This window comes from Gadus chalcogrammus, chromosome 15 (genome assembly GCF_026213295.1).
Source record: "Gadus chalcogrammus isolate NIFS_2021 chromosome 15, NIFS_Gcha_1.0, whole genome shotgun sequence".
Lineage (NCBI taxonomy): Eukaryota > Metazoa > Chordata > Actinopteri > Gadiformes > Gadidae > Gadus > Gadus chalcogrammus.
The window spans coordinates 20,304,489-20,320,294 of NC_079426.1; the positions used below are offsets into that span (position 1 = coordinate 20,304,489).

The following is a 15,806-nucleotide window of genomic DNA, read 5'->3' on the forward strand; positions in this document are numbered from 1 at the left end:
GCGAAGTTGTGAAGAGCCAATGCAAGTGAACGGAGCGTTCCACGGCATTGAGAAGACCCGTGTAATAATCCATAATAATTCAACATTTTTTTTTATTTTTTTTTTTAAAGTGGTGGGTACAAAATGATTCATGACGAAATCTGCTGGGGACGCGTCCCCGGCGTCCCCGGCGTAATCGACCCCTATGACCACCCCCCACTAGACTGATACCATACTAGTGGAGGAAAGGGTGGATTCCTCTGGCTAACGATCGGTATTATGGTATTAAAACAGTTATATACACAATGTAGATCCCTACATGTTGTAGGCCCACTTTATTTTTTTATAAAATATACGGGAAGAAAATGGTTTCGTCATTCATACTGTCTCCATCAAATAAGATAATTCCGGTAACAGTTAGGATTCATGTCTGTCTGTCTGTCTGTCTGTCTGTCTGTCTGTCTGTCTGTCTCTCTGTCTCTCTGTCTCTCTGTCTGTCTGTTTCGGAGATTGCTGCTAGTAAATGCATTAGTTAATGCAGTAATAAGCATTATTATATATATAGCATTAGGGGTTATGGTTAGGGTTGGTGGGTTAGGGTTGAACCTTACCATAAAGCAATTAAATAATACCTTGAAAATGAAAACCAAATGATTACTAGAACAATTAACTAAGAAGATTGGTTAACGGTTAATTTACTGCATTGGCATACGTTAATTAATGGTTATATCAATGTACCTTTTTTGTAAAGTGCTAGCAACATACAAAATCCAATGGATTTTTATGTTTCAAATCTCTAAAAACATACATAAAATGGCACTTATTTTCAAGTCCGAAGGTGAACAGTTGTCATCAGTTGCATAACAGTTTTTCAACTGTTATCAATCCCCCTTACTGAAGTTGTAGCTCCTCCCACATGTTCTCCAAACCAAGATCCGCACTTTGAACCATCTCCGGTGCGCACATGATTATACTTCCTCGATTAAAACGCAGCAGAATCAGTGTTTCAACTCCGAAAACATGTTTTTCTTACCGTTTTTCTCGGCAACGACATGGACTCTTATTGTTCTCGCCTTAACCCTATTGCTGTTGTAAGTAAAATACTGCAGCCTAATGTAGGCTACTAGAGTTTTCTGTGTAATTTCTTCTGTTTGTGTATTGCATTTAATACAATAGCATAAGGGCATAAGCAATGTGATTGACAGCGTCTCCATTGGATGCTTGTGGGGGCATAAAGAGCTAATGCTTATATTACTCAACCTATTGTTTTGTGTCTTTCTACTTTGCAGGTATGGCATTTGGCCGTTTACATTTTTTACAAAGATGGGTGTTGATGGGCCGAGACCTTTGCCTTTTGTGGGAACATTGCCTTACTATATAGTGAGTAGAACCAAATCACTATTACTAACAAATAACCAATAAAAATAAGCCAATCCAGCCTTAATGAACAGGTTAAACAAATATTGTATTTAACAGGTGCACACGCACAAGCACACCCCCGAAAGTAATATATATGTTAATCATAATTGCAGAGAAGTCCGAATTTTTCCTTTGAATGCAGTAAGAAGTATGGAGATGTCTGGGGGTACGTTGTTCTAACATAATTTGCCATTCAAAGTTGTATCAAGTTTATTTTAAAGGTGACATATTATGATGTTCTTCAAACAAGTAAATATATGATGATATTAGTTCCAGAAAACATGCCAAATAACATTAGATGCTAGCTTTTATGAAATAAATTCTCACCTACTGCTATTCTTCTCTGTTTAAGTCCCTTCAGAATGTGCTGTTTCTGGTGTCTGTAGCTTTAATGCAAATGAGCTGCTTCCCTTTGCATACAAATGAGCTGTCAGAGTGAACCGCTGCATTGAGGAGAAGTGATTGTTGCCGTTTGCGGATCCCTGGAGATCTATATCAATTAGGGGTGTAACGGTACAGAAAGACACGGTTCGGTACGTACCTCGGTTTTGAAGTCACGGTCCGGTACAAGACGGTACGGTTCATAGTTAAGGGGAAAATTTAACGGAGAATGGCCGTAGATCAGCAGTGAAAACACCAATATACTTGGTTATGGCATTTGCATTTCTGAATTCCCAGACAGGGGTTGTTGAAATAGTGTCGTGAGCTGGGCTTGCACAGCTTGTTTTTTTTTCACAGCAACGGTGATAGTAACACCTGGATGGTGCCTTTTCAAATGCTTGTGAATGTTAAAGTGCTGTACGTAGAAACAGAGAGCCCTCTCCATAGCCGGAGAGCGTGACGGAGACCCTCTCCGTAGCTTACGTGTGAATCCAATATTTTTTAACTATCCGTTGACGCCATGGATCTATTGGTCGACGCAACGGAGACGGCAAGGGCTGTGATTGGTCCTCTAACAAAATCATTTCTGGAATCACTTCTCCGGTTTGACTTTGCACCTTAATTAATTTGTACATTGTTTACTTTGCACCTTAAGGACCAATAAAACACCAAATAAGATTTGAATAACTTTGGACGTTTATTTACAACACTGCTTACATGGTTTATAGTCAACATATAAGATCGATTGGGCGGCGAATTGCATTGCGTATCCGACATCCTGACGGAGAGTTGCTGAGGGGTCTCCGTAGTTACGGAGTTGGATTACAGAGTCGGAGTAGTATACTTTGGCCAAACGGTCCGGGGGGGAACTCCGACTTCAAGTTTTAAATTCTGCATCGCAAAACAGGCCTTTACATTCGCCATATTAACGCTATGTACGCAGCGCGGTTCACCACTGTAACCACCCCGAAGTGCCTGTACCGCAACGATTCGGTACAAATACATGTATCGTTACACCCCTAATATCAATATTATATTATATTAAATAATATTGATTATTATCAATATTATATAATACATAAAAATCAGCTATTTAAATTTCCAGTAAAATCGTTCATTTTCTAGTTACTATGCTGAAAAATAGCATAGCATAATTTGTATATATATATATTTTAATTTTTTATTTTAATGCTTTATAATAGAGTGCGATAGAGTGGAAGGCATGGGAGATAGTGTGGAAGAAATGCAGCAAATGACCACAGGCAGGACTCGAACCCAGGTCACTACGTTTTAGGACTGAGCCTATATGGTACGCGCTCTACCCGGTGAGCCACCGGGGAGCCCCGAGGATAATTTGTAACATTATGTGGTAAGCAGAGTTTTATCTTGTTTATGGACAGGCAGTTTGATGGACGTTCCCCCTTATTAATGGTAACAGATCCTGACATGCTAAAGGTTATTTTAGTGAAGGAGTGTTATTCAACCTTTACCAACCGATCGGTAAGAGAGCCTTTCTTATTTCAGAATGTGTTGTTTGTGATCAAATGATTCCCTTTCAAACTTATTTCTCAATGAAATATCCAAATAAAAAGCATTTACCTAATTAATGCACATTGTCCAGATGTCAGATGATATAAGGCTGTGTTTAGGATATTAACAACAAATCAACCCATGTTCACAGACCTTTGCTAAAGAACTTTTCGGACCATTGAAAGATGGACTTACCTTGGTTGAAGATGACAGGTGGAAAAGAATCCGGAGTACCATATCGCCATCGTTTACTAGTGGAAGGCTGAGACAGGTAGTGCATCTTACATGTTTCAGTAAAGAACGAGCAATGTTTATTTTCCAGTAAATGTGAAGCCTGATTTACAAAATGGTGGGTCAATATTGTACAATCTCTAATTTACTTTCTGCTTTCTTCTTCATTAAGGTCTTTCCCATTGTTGAACGCTATGCTGACCGACTTGTTAAAACCCTAGACACTGAAAAGCCGGACCAATCTGTGGATGTAAAAAAGTAAAAAAAGAAACTTCTTTTTGTACGGTTATTTAACTTATACACAAGTTCAACAACAAACATACACAGGTTTTATTTAACACTTTTGCCTTTACATGAATCCATGTACTATACCCATTTAAAATATGAGTTTGGTGTTTGACAGTGTTGGAATATATCTATAGTTTAGGGATATAACACACAGACACACACTACTACACACATCACTACTTTACAGTAGTGTAATGGTGTTACCTTCTAGTGAGTACAGTTCTCCCTGTACAGTGTTTGTAGTCAATTCATTCAAAATTAATTGCAAAATGATTGAAAAAGAAATGTGTGTAATTGTGGGTAGTCGGTAGGAAGGGAAATGAGAATAAGACTATCATAGAAGTGTGTTATTTTGGTGCCTTTTGATACGTATTGAACAGAAGGTGGATTTACAGGAAAGTCACATTTCAAACTATTTCCTTTTAGATTTGTCAGCCCTTACAGCTTGGATGTAATAACCAGCGCTTCCTTCAGCATTGACAGCGACACCACAGTCAATCCAGATGCGCCTCTCAGCGTTCAACTCAGAAATCTCCTGAAGATGAAAATATGGCCTTTTTTTGTAATAAGTATGTTTTCTCTATCAAACTATGCCTAATATTGGTGATGGTAAGACGACGAGCAAGCAAATGCTGTCATATTATCTGCAAAACACTTGGTTTGTTACATTCCTATTATGTATTTTTCTCTTTCAGTTGCCTTGCCGATTACTCAATACTTTTTTAGGTTGATTGGCTTTTCAATAGTCAACAAAGCAAGTGTGGATTACTTTCAGAACCTACTTAAAAGCTTCAAACATGACCACAAGGAAGATAAATCTGTAAGCCCTTGTTTTTTTCGAAATTTTTTGTGCAGACATTACAATTGTAGGCAGAGTGGGAGCTCGTAGGGGCAGTACTGAGACAGGACTTAAATGCTCTCCATAAAATGAAGCATCTTCTGTGTTAACCTTTCCCGTTTTGAGTTTGTGTTCTGTTCTGTTTAGAGACACAACGATTTCCTTCAGCTGATGATTGATAGTGAGATCAAAGAGTCTGACATTAAGGACGGAGAGGAGCCAAGTAAAGGTACGATGATGACGTGAAACTACTAGACTACTTAATTAAGTACTAAAAGTACATTTAAAAAATGAATGCAGGTACCTGTCTCTGCCCTGTCCACATATCAGCAGTTCAGCCAGAAAAGTAGATCTTGAACTGAGGGGAAAATATGGGGAGGACTACCAAAATACATTTTCTGTTCTCTTGGAGAAGGAGAACATTTAGGGCATTTAGTAGACGCTTTTATCCAAAGCGACTTACAATAAGTACATTTGTCAGAAGAAAGAGAAACAATACATCGCTGCCGGTACAGTAAGGATAGTCATAGAACCAAGTGCCAATCACCAACAATTGTTAGGTTAACCCCTTCCCTGTTTAAGAGAAAGATAGCTAGGATAAGATGATAATATAATGATCTAGTTACAGTACATAGGGAGAAAATAAGGGGCCTTAGTACAGAGCCTTGAGGGACACCAGTGTCGAGAGTGCATGATTTGCAGAAGGAGCTATTCCATGTGACATGATTGGTGCGATTTGTCAGGTAGGATGTAAACCGGGAGATGGGGTCCGGGTCAAGGGGGCAGGTGCTGGCATGGTTAGACGTAACTATTTTTTAGAATATTCTAAACAATTATTCAAGACAAACAGAACAAAAACAAAGACCTTGACCTCCTTCTCTCTCGCCTCATGCCACTAAAGCCATGTAACTGTTGATACCAGTACTTCTGAAGCATGCTCCCGCCTTCTCTCGTCGTTATAGGAACATTGAACACCCAATTCCAAACGTTTCGTCTTTAGGTTAGTAGGCCTAGGACAAGGTTACCTGACGTTCAGTGTGCTAGCTGTGGAGTGTCTGAATCCGCTGAGCCAATAAGTTTGTTGGCTGATTGGTGGAGCTGTACGTTGCAGACCGCAGGTTTTCCGCAAAAAGTGAATGAATATATGCTTGCTGAAGTCTGATCAGCGATTGTTATTTTGGTTGATTTTATGGCATGGTCCCATATGAATAGTGAATCCCAACGTCATTAATGGCCTAGCCATCAGTCAGTTTCGGTTGAGTATGCGTTTTAATTCTATCTTAAACTGATACTTCATCTCATTATGTAGCTGAGCAAAGGTTGGATTTGGGTTGAGGGTGCATCTTAGTTCATGTGGCAGAATAACACATAGGTGGCGCTATAACAAGGCCTGGAAGTTCAGCATTTCAACAGACTGCCATTACCACTAGGAAGGTGCAATATGCATGAAACTTGTTATACTTTCAGCACTATTCGTCATAGGCTTAGGGTCATACAGTCATACTGTCGGTCATACTGTCGGTCATACAGTCATACTGTCGGTCATACAGTCATACAGTCATACTGTCGGTCTTACAGTCATGCGGTCAGTCATAAGTTCATACAGTTGGACCCCGTCATGGTTGCTTGCTTACTATATTTTGTCTGTTTTCGTCTCTGTCCAGGTTTGACTGAACCTGAAATACTCTCCCAGGCATTAATCTTCATATTTGGTGGCTATGACATTACCAGTGCCACGCTGTCTTACATCCTGTACAACCTGGCCGTGAACCCTGATGCTCAGCAAACCCTGCAGCAAAAGATCGACGTGCACTTTCCAAAACATGTAATATGCTCCAATATTTCTCAGGTTTGGTGCACAAGTGTACAGTTTACAGCCAGTTTCATCATTGTGAGGATATTAAATGCAATATGTTCAACATGAAGAGTTTAAATGCCAAAACACTGTGATGCACAATTCTGCAGATAACAGTTTCAAATGGAGTATGAACTTCGCTTCAGTCTTTATAAGACTTGGGGAAGTTACAAATATGAATTTAACCGCAAGTGGTGATTAACGGGGTCCGAGCAAAATTAAAAGTCAAGAACACACTAATGGAAGATATATAAATATGACATATGATCATAAAGGAAAGATGCTGATGAAGATGTTTCACTTGATGCAATACTATGCCTCGGCTTTTAGGTGAAACCCTAAAAGCCTAACCTCTCAACCTAAGGATCACCTGTACATGGCATTATCCCATTGAGCCACTTATAATCCTGAACTTCAGCCTCATTCACATTGCCAAAATGTCTATTGATAAGCACACAACATCCAGAAAACTCCAAGCACACATTTCTCAAGTTAATTAAGGGCTTTCTTAAAAGCATATACCTGAAAAATCTTTGAAATCCTCGGGAAATTAAACATTTGTAGTCAAGAACACTAACGGAAGAAATATAACAATGAAATAGTTAATTATGAAGAAAAAATGGTTAACGAAGAAGTTCCCCTTAATGCAAAACTGTGTCTTGGCAGTCAGATTCTTGGAAACTAATGAGCCGGAATGTTGATTGCCTGATGAATTTCAGGTGCTGTTCAATGTTGTGTTACAGTTTTTATTCAGTCGCTTTGGTACATTTCTCAGATCAGAATTGTAATTCTCAAAACTACCTGTTCAATCTTCACATCATTGTGTCACTTGTGCACATCAAAAAAGCAGTTTCTCATTTTTTCTCAAGTTGCAAATGCTTTGGTACATTCATGCAGATGATTATGTACAATTCTCTGCTCTTTCCTACATTATCAATTGCTTATGTCATGTTGATCAAAATTTATTGTAATGGGTCTCTATTGAATAGTCTCACCAGGGACGTGCACAGGGGGGTTGCTCAGGTTGCTTGGGCAACTGCCCATATGCCCTCCTCGACTCACATTGCCCTTCCGAGAAAAAAAAAAAAAAAAAAATGTTAATCATTTAATGGATGCAGAATTTCATGTAGGCCTAGATAAAAAAAATCGCCACTCGAAACATTTCATAAAGTAAGCGTAGCCTCATTCAATTCCGTTCGGGCACTGAGAGTGAAAGTCAGTAGGGGGAGGGCAAACTCTGCCGCGCGGCAACAGCCGCTTTTGCCGCGCGGCAGAGTTTGCCCTCCCCCTACTGACTTTCACTCTCAGTGAAAGAGTGAAAGTCAGCGCTGCACGCGCTGCACGCGACCGGAACACCGGCACCTGTGAGACGACTGCCTTGATGTTGTCGGAAAAGGTGAATTTGAGATGTATAACAAACAAACAATCATCATCACGTTTTATGAAATTAATTACAATCTTCATAAATCCAGGCTCAGTTTGCCACGTAACGTTTAGCCTAAATAATCAGACAGCTAGCTAGCTTGCAGACAAGCAGCCCGTTATCACTATAGTCTACACTTTTCTTTTGGTAGGCAAACTAAGCTACATGTCTGCTGATAGTTAGTTTCTAACATTTCGTTTTAACAAGAAGAATAAATGATGGAAGTAATGCATCACATGAATTCTTTCATTCAAAATGGTTCATGCCTAAATCTTATCACTATTTTGGGTATTGTTTGTTATTGTTAAGTGAAGCCGAAATGCCCAGTGAAAAGAGGAGGATTCAGGAGAGAGAGAGAGACAACTAAAGGAGGCAGCAAAGAGGAGCACATCACTACAGGGTTGGCTACGAAAAAGCCAAACAGCAGGTGGGACAGAGACTTTGCATAGTGAAAATTAGTGAAAATTATAGGCCTACTGTGTAGGCTAATTGATAAATTAATCAGACTCATATTTTAGCCTACTAATGGGAATTTTTCATAATTACATTACATTTAAGATGAGGAGCAGCCACAAGCCTCCAGACACTCAGAAAATGTGGACCAGGAGGAGGCACATAGGCAGGTAGGCCTAAGTGCTGATCACCATATATGAGAGGACCATGCTAGAAAGTACAGGGTTAAAGAGCTGCATGGGGGGGGGGGTCATAATATGTCAAGCATATTTCTATACATTTCCATTAGACTTTTTTTTTTTCTAAATCTGTCCTGATTTGGTAAATTGCTACCAGGTGAATCTAGACTTTCTCTAAAGAAGGGAAATGTGTGAAGTGTTAGATCAACCAACGATCACCCAGTTTACTGAAATAGCTCAAAGGTGGATCTCCTGAACTATGAACTGGCAAGTATATATATAGCTGGAGCACAACACAATGTTACATTGTCTGACAATGGAAGGACAAGGAATTGGACAGGGTCAACAGCCAGAAGGAAGAAGAAGAGGAGTGAGGCTGCCTGAGAATTTGTGGCCCAACAGACAGGAACGTCAGCAGTTTTAGGAAGACTGCACTGTAATTCCTACAGCAATGCATGTACAGTTTACCCTAAGGAGATTTTCATATGTTTACATTTCTAGCAATGACATGGTCTGTCAACAAATTACAGTACAAACAGTCAAAGCGTAAATGTGAATCTTGTCCAGTCTCTTGCAATCAATCTCCATACACTAAGGTGTAACTTACAATTTACAATAATTGTCTTCAAAACTTTAAACATAGTTTACATCAGAACCCTCCAGAGTACAGTTATATTGAAAACATGACTAAGCAATTTGACTCTCTTATCCGTACACAATGGAACAAGGACTTGTCATTGTAAAGGCACTGACATGTTCATTGACACAGATATTTACTTTTGAGAAACTAACTAAGGATTTTGAGCAAGAGAATGGCTTTTGCATGAAATCCATGGTGTTTTGCTATTCGTATGAATTGTTTTGAGAAATGCACTTAATGTTTTGCAAATTTCAATTCTCATCTGAGAAATGTACCAAAGCAACTGAGAAAAAACTGTAAATGAGTGGCAATGACAGAATGTCAGGTTCAGCTTGTTTATAATGCTCTAATCAAGATTTGAACTCTCAACCTAAGGTTCACCAGTACAATGAATTATCCCATTGAGCCACTAACATTGCTGAACTGAATGAAGCCTCATTCACATCGTGAAAATGTCTATTGATAAGCACACAACATCAAGAAAACTCCAAGCACACATTTCACAAGAGAATTAAGGACTTTCTTAAAAGAGTACAGATCTGAAAATGTGCACTGTTAATGTTATCCACCTAAAGATAGCCATATGGTAGTTACACAATATCAAAATGGTCATATTGGCAATATGGGTTGAGACTGTGGACGTCTGGCTTTTCTATGAAATTGTGGGGAAAAGTTAAATTTTTTAGAGCAGAAGAACAGGGTGAAAAAGATGCATCAGATTTTAGTGATTAATATGATGAAAGAATTTTGAGTCCAGGTCAATCTGGTAAGGAGAAATAAGGCTAGTTCATAAAAAGAATGTATAGCGCCACCTTTGGGTGCAGTATCATCATTTGGGTTTATGGGTAGTGGGGGGTATTGGTATCCACTAGGGATGGGCAAAACGATTATTTTCAGGGAATCGGTTCTTTCAGTTCCGTTCACTATCACGATTCGTTCCTTAGGTCAGATGGTCTGTTACGTAATTTGCTAGGGAATCGGAAATTTTGGAATAAATGTTAATCAACATGTATGTAGCCTACTAGTATCTAATGTTCTGCCGAAATTACCCAGGTTAAGTGTAAATATTAAGCATATCTATAAAGCACATACGTGCCTTTTTTTCTCATAAATATCCTTAATAAATAATGGGGTGCAGTAAGAATTAAATGGCGTCTTCCAAGTAGTGCTAATAAGCAGTGAAGCACGTTAGCAACTAGACCAAAAGAGACTCGTAATGGTAGGTAAAAACAATACTTTATTAAATCAGCAATTGTGATGTAGAACAAAATAAAAATAAAACATAAAGTGCTTGCATGATATTAAAGCCTACAGCGATCGTTAGTGAACTTGTGTGGTGGTGCCTTATCATTTGTTTACCCATGGGCCATGGCAATTCGATTGCTACCTGCTCTCATTGGCTGATTCGATGAGAATGTTTTAGACTCAATCAATATAAGGTCGCGGGGAGACGAAGCTCTGTTCATTTGTATATTTTATTTATGTGACCATATTTTTGTTATATGTTTAAAAAAAAAGAAAATGGAATCAGTTCCCTTGTTTTGGGAATCAGTTGTCGTCGTTCACCTTCGGGATTCATTGGTTCTGACCGAATCGTTCGCGACCCATCACTAGTATCCACCTAATAATACCGGTAGTCGTATGTTTTATGATATGTTTTTATAACAAAATGGTCATATAAGAAAAATTGGCTAACTGCTCCAAATTGATTGGCCAATATTTCTCAAATGGAACATAAGACCCAGGGTTTTATAGATTAATCTGATTCTAGAGAATTTTGATTGAGACATTTTTCAATAGCGCCACCTTTGGGTGCAGTACCAAATTTGGGTTTATGGGTAGTGGGGGTTACTGGTAAACATACCTGAAAATGTCAAGAGCTTTCGACTTATGGTATAGAATGCAGTATGACAGAATTTGAGAAAAAAACAAAACGTTACAGAAACAATAGGGGACCAAGCAGCTTCACCGCTCGGACCCCCAAATATAGTAATTTCAATTCCCTACAGAAAAACGTATTTTAGTTAAATTTCTATTCGTTTTGAGACTGATCGTACACACTGAATCAAAATTGAGCAATGCCTTTCACCCTAGTTTATAGGTCTTCTGTTTCACTTCTTTGAAAAACATTTTCTTTATGAACTTGGTATAAAGTGACTCTAAGGATGGTCTGCCCCTCAAGGTTGGTGGACTAGAACCCTGTGGAACTGTCAGTTACAGTTAGTAAGGATGTGATGATATCATTCTGTTTGGCCCTAGAGTCCTGTTTCCTATGAGGACCTGGTGAATCTGGAGTACCTGGACAATGTGATTTCTGAGTCTATGCGGTTGCTGCCAACCGCCCCTCGAATTGACAGAATGTGCAAAAAAACCATCCAAATCAATGGACTCACCATCCCTGAAGGGACAGCGGTGGGGGTCCCTTTGACAAACCTCCACCGAGACCCCCGCTTCTGGACTTCCCCTGAGCTCTTCAAACCAGAACGGTATTTAGAAAATAACCACCTTTAGGATTTTCTATTTTCTATACAATAGTTTACATTGATGTATCTGTATCAATTAATTTGCCCTGGTTTGGGTGGTAGTTAACAATTTCATCATTACTGATAACTAACATTAGTTGACATGTTAAAGTGTGTGTATATTGTGTAATATATTGTCATAGGATCATACTATATGCAAACCAAAAAATTACTACAAACCTAGTTCACATTCTTAAGGTTTTGAAATGTAGTTCTGCTCAAATATACCATGCAATTCATTCATCCGCCGGAATAGACAAGCGGTCTGACGGCTATTTGACAACATGATGTTCCAGCTTAAGTTTGCTATAGGCCTACCTTCCTTCCATTATTTAACAAACACAAAAGCAAACCTGTCAGTAAGTGCTCCTGTGTTTTGTGTTTCTCAGATTCAGTAAAGACCACAGGGAGGACATCAATCCCTATGCCTACATGCCCTTTGGCCTGGGTCCACGGAACTGTGTGGGGATGCGCTTCGCTGTGATGGTCATGAAGATGGTTCTGGTGCGCCTTCTGCAGGATCACTACGTGGAGACCTGCAAAGACACCGTTGTAAGACACACTTCTTTCCTGACTGATGCTGATATCTGGTTGATAGGGGAACTGGGTCACACTAAGTGTTTCTAATTTCAACAATCAACTTGTTGTTGATTTGGATAAAGTGTCTGCCATATTTAGAAACGTTACATTTCTTTCATTCTTTCTTTCTGCAGGTTCCTCTGGAATTTAATATGTTGTTTCAGCCCAAGGAGCCGATCAAGCTTATGCTTAGTCGAAGGGAACTCAAATCCTCGATCAATGAAAAAATCGCCCAACAATCCTATCTCTTATCTTAATTATAGTAAGTAAGTAAGTAAAATGCATTTATAAGGCACATTTAAAAACAGTTTTCACTGGTCAAAGTGCCGTACATGGTGAAAACATAGGCATATAAAAGAACACGATTAATTATATCTCAGAAATTCTATTCTGTTCGACTTTTGATTCACTTACAACACTTCACAACACTTCACTTCTTTTATCTTATCAAAGTAAATGGGAGTCTTTTGAGTTCCTATATAAATATAGGCTTTTGGTAATTCATCTGATGCAATAAATACTGAGTTAACGGATTTTGAAGAGAGACACAATTGAAGAGAGACATAATTTAATTTGTTGTGCTGTAGAACATTGGCTTTAATTTTGATCATGTTGCATAGCTTTAACGCCTTTCTATATTGGAATAGTTTGCATGCTATCCACTGTTGATTCAAGACAGTTAGAAAGATATGTTTATTTTACAATCCCATTTATTTTTGGTGATTCTAAAACATGTTGTAATAATAATACATTTGATCTTAGATTGTTTAAACCATGTGTATGTATATGTTATCTATTTTGATTTGGGTATGTTGTAAATTATTAGTGACCGATAATACACGCAGAATAAAAACATGTTTCCCTTGCTCTTGAGTTGTGTCAGAGCCTGAATGACTCGGCAGTAAGGATTGTAATCTTAACTGCAGATAATGACCACAGTAAATGACCACACACGCGATGCAAAGTGTTTTGACCCTACAGATCTGAACTGAGCTGTTAAGAAATCAACATTATCTTCTATAGTTTGACAAGATAAACATCTGCTCCTTATGACCTGAACTGAGCTGTTAAACTATTCATCACAAACTTGTGCAAGCCTGTAAGGGTCAGTGATGACTAGCACTCTCTGGCTTGTTGACTGGCGTAATCTCATTGAGTAAGTTGATTGCATATTTCTCCTTGAACTCGATATTTTCCTCTCCATATTGTCTGATACCTATTTATAACAGCTGATTTTATGGAGTTTGTGATCTCAGCTGCTTTGATCAGAGAAAAAAACCTAATTGTTAATCAATTTCTTCGCAATTAAGGAGAAATAGGGAGAGAGAAACTGCTTTATGAATGGTAAGGGCAGTGTCCCCGTTTTAGTTTTTCAAAGACAAAAACACTACTTGTTTTGGAGGTTTTTCGATTCTGAACCGAAAATGCCCCTGCATTTTGCCTCAGAAATCTGATCACTAGGGTTGAACCTTATACCTAACACAATAAAATAATGGATCACTTAATACCTTAGTTAACATGCACAACATTAGCAAATTATTACTAGAATCAATAATTAAGGTTAGTTAGTTAATGATTACTGCATTGGCTTACATTTATGAATGGTTAAATTAATGTACCTGTTTTGTAAGCTACATAAATTTCCATGCACAAAATCCAATGGGTTTTATATTTGAAACCTCTAATTAATTTTTTGACCGTTTTTCAACCGTTACCAACCCCCATCACTAAACATGTAGCTCCTCCCACATGTTTTTATATCTCCAAACCAAGACGTCTTCCCCACCGGGGGAGGTGGGTCTGTCTGCGTCCTGCAAGACGGAGGCGTAACTTGTAGTAGGAGGCGTAACATGTAGTCGGAGGAGGCGTAACATGCACTAGGAGGCGTAACATGTAGTCGGAGGCGTAACTTGTAGTCGGAGGCGTAACTTTTAGTCGGAGGCGTGTCTAGTACTTTTCTAAATCGCGGAAGTGATCTGTATGTAGCAGTGGTGCGCGGGTACATAAATGACCGTAACTCGGACCTCAAATATTAGGCCTTATATAAAAATAATGCACCCGACCCGCTCATTTAAAAATATGCTCTTGATTAGCTTAATCTTGATATGCTCTTGATTAGCTTAATCATAACCTTACGTGAAACTGACATCATTGAATCATATGCATTTAAGAAAAGAAGCCTATTACAATTTTACAATGACATATAATGCATATAGCAGTTTAACGTGGGGAACCTGCTTAATGTTACACCTTTCCTGTTTCTTGGCTCTCAGACCGTAGTCCGGGAGCACAGGGGAGAAGTTCCCTCCAGGGCCGATGTCCTTTCGGGGGTAACACCCTTCACTATAACCGGCAGTGGGTCTGTTTATAGGTCGGAAGACACGGGCACGGATTCTCGGCGTTTGGTAGGCCTACTTTATTCAACAGTACAGTAGGCCTACACGTAACTCGGAAACACAACCGGTCTAGTTTAATTCCTCCTAGACTGACACTCGCTCAATCGCTCGTTCACTCATTCGTCGACTCATTCGCTGACGTCACACACACACACACACACACACACACACACACACACACACACACACACACACACACACACACACACACACACACACACACACACACACACACACACACACACACACACACACAGACATTCTCGCACACACACATACGCCACTCTTGTAACATTAAGTTTAGCCCACTTTATCCCTTTATACCTTTAACAAAAAGACAGCAGATAAATAATTAAAGAATTAAAGACAGCAGTTTAATAATTCAAATAAGTTATTACAACGCTTTTTGTTTTCCCGCGAAAAGTTACGCCTCCTAGTGCAAGTTACGCCTCCTAGCCTCCGACTACATGTTACGCCTCCTACTACAAGTTACGCCTCCGTCTTGCAGGACGCAGACAGATACTATTGCACCGGGGACTCTCTAAATCGACGCCACTTCGCCCGGGGCGGGACTTTACGTCCTACGTCACTCGCTATGGGTGTGCATTTGTGCGCGTAGCGCGTAGCCGGAATGTCACCCACCCTCCATCGCGAACGACGCTGACGCTCGTAATCCTGTAGTGCAAGGGGGTTCGTGCACAGATCCCTGAGACAAACGGCTACGCGCATACATGCACAGTTGCACACCCATAGCGAGTGACGTAGGACGTAAAGTCCCGCCCCGGGCGAAGTGGCGTCGATCTAGAGCAGGGGTGCCCAACCTTTTTTGACCCAAGATCTACTTTTCAAGTAGCCAACCTCCCGAGATCTACCAGCAAACCTACCTTCAAGCCGGGGGGGGGGGGGGGTAGAGAACAATTGTTGACGGGGGGGGGGGGGGGGGGGGGGTTGTATCGTGAACCTACGGACTTCAGTGGGGGTTTCATTCCGTCTGCGCACGGCACCTTCTCAACGATAATCAATAATCTTCCTCCCACTCAGGGTGAAAATGGTAGGTCTTAGCTTGTTTCCCCTCAGCCATGCCAACGTTTAG

At 39.7% G+C, this 15,806-nt stretch overlaps 1 protein-coding gene across 4 annotated transcripts; it reads left to right on the forward strand.

The window, feature by feature from the left end:
- Positions 1–902: 902 nt before the first annotated feature.
- On the forward strand, positions 903–13,516 carry LOC130404454 (cytochrome P450 3A27-like). Of its 4 annotated transcripts, XM_056609179.1 has the most exons (13): positions 903–1,070; positions 1,269–1,359; positions 1,512–1,564; positions 3,180–3,279; positions 3,461–3,580; positions 3,713–3,798; positions 4,255–4,397; positions 4,524–4,648; positions 4,814–4,895; positions 6,331–6,491; positions 11,476–11,702; positions 12,128–12,290; positions 12,452–13,511. In XM_056609179.1, the coding sequence occupies exons 1-13, from the start codon at positions 1,000–1,002 to the stop codon at positions 12,572–12,574; spliced, it is 1,545 nt and encodes a 514-aa protein (XP_056465154.1). In that variant the 5' UTR covers positions 903–999; the 3' UTR covers positions 12,575–13,511. The 4 variants fall into 4 exon arrangements, with proteins under 4 accessions (XP_056465154.1, XP_056465155.1, XP_056465156.1 ...); XM_056609180.1 differs by lacking the exon at positions 1,269–1,359 and having other exon boundaries at positions 1,547–1,564; positions 12,452–13,514; XM_056609181.1 differs by lacking the exons at positions 1,512–1,564; positions 3,180–3,279 and having other exon boundaries at positions 12,452–13,516.
- Positions 13,517–15,806: the final 2,290 nt, after the last annotated feature.

What these genes read in the sequence shown, in the direction of transcription:
- LOC130404454 (XM_056609179.1), top strand. Translation starts at nt 1,000, where the DNA reads ATGTTTTTCTTACCGTTTTTCTCGGCAACGACATGGACTCTTATTGTT. An exon ending in GAGCTCTTCAAACCAGAACG is followed by an intron (nt 11,703 to 12,127) that starts GTATTTAGAAAA and finishes TGTGTTTCTCAG; the next exon opens with ATTCAGTAAAGACCACAGGG. An exon ending in AGACCTGCAAAGACACCGTT is followed by an intron (nt 12,291 to 12,451) that starts GTAAGACACACT and finishes TTCTTTCTGCAG; the next exon opens with GTTCCTCTGGAATTTAATAT.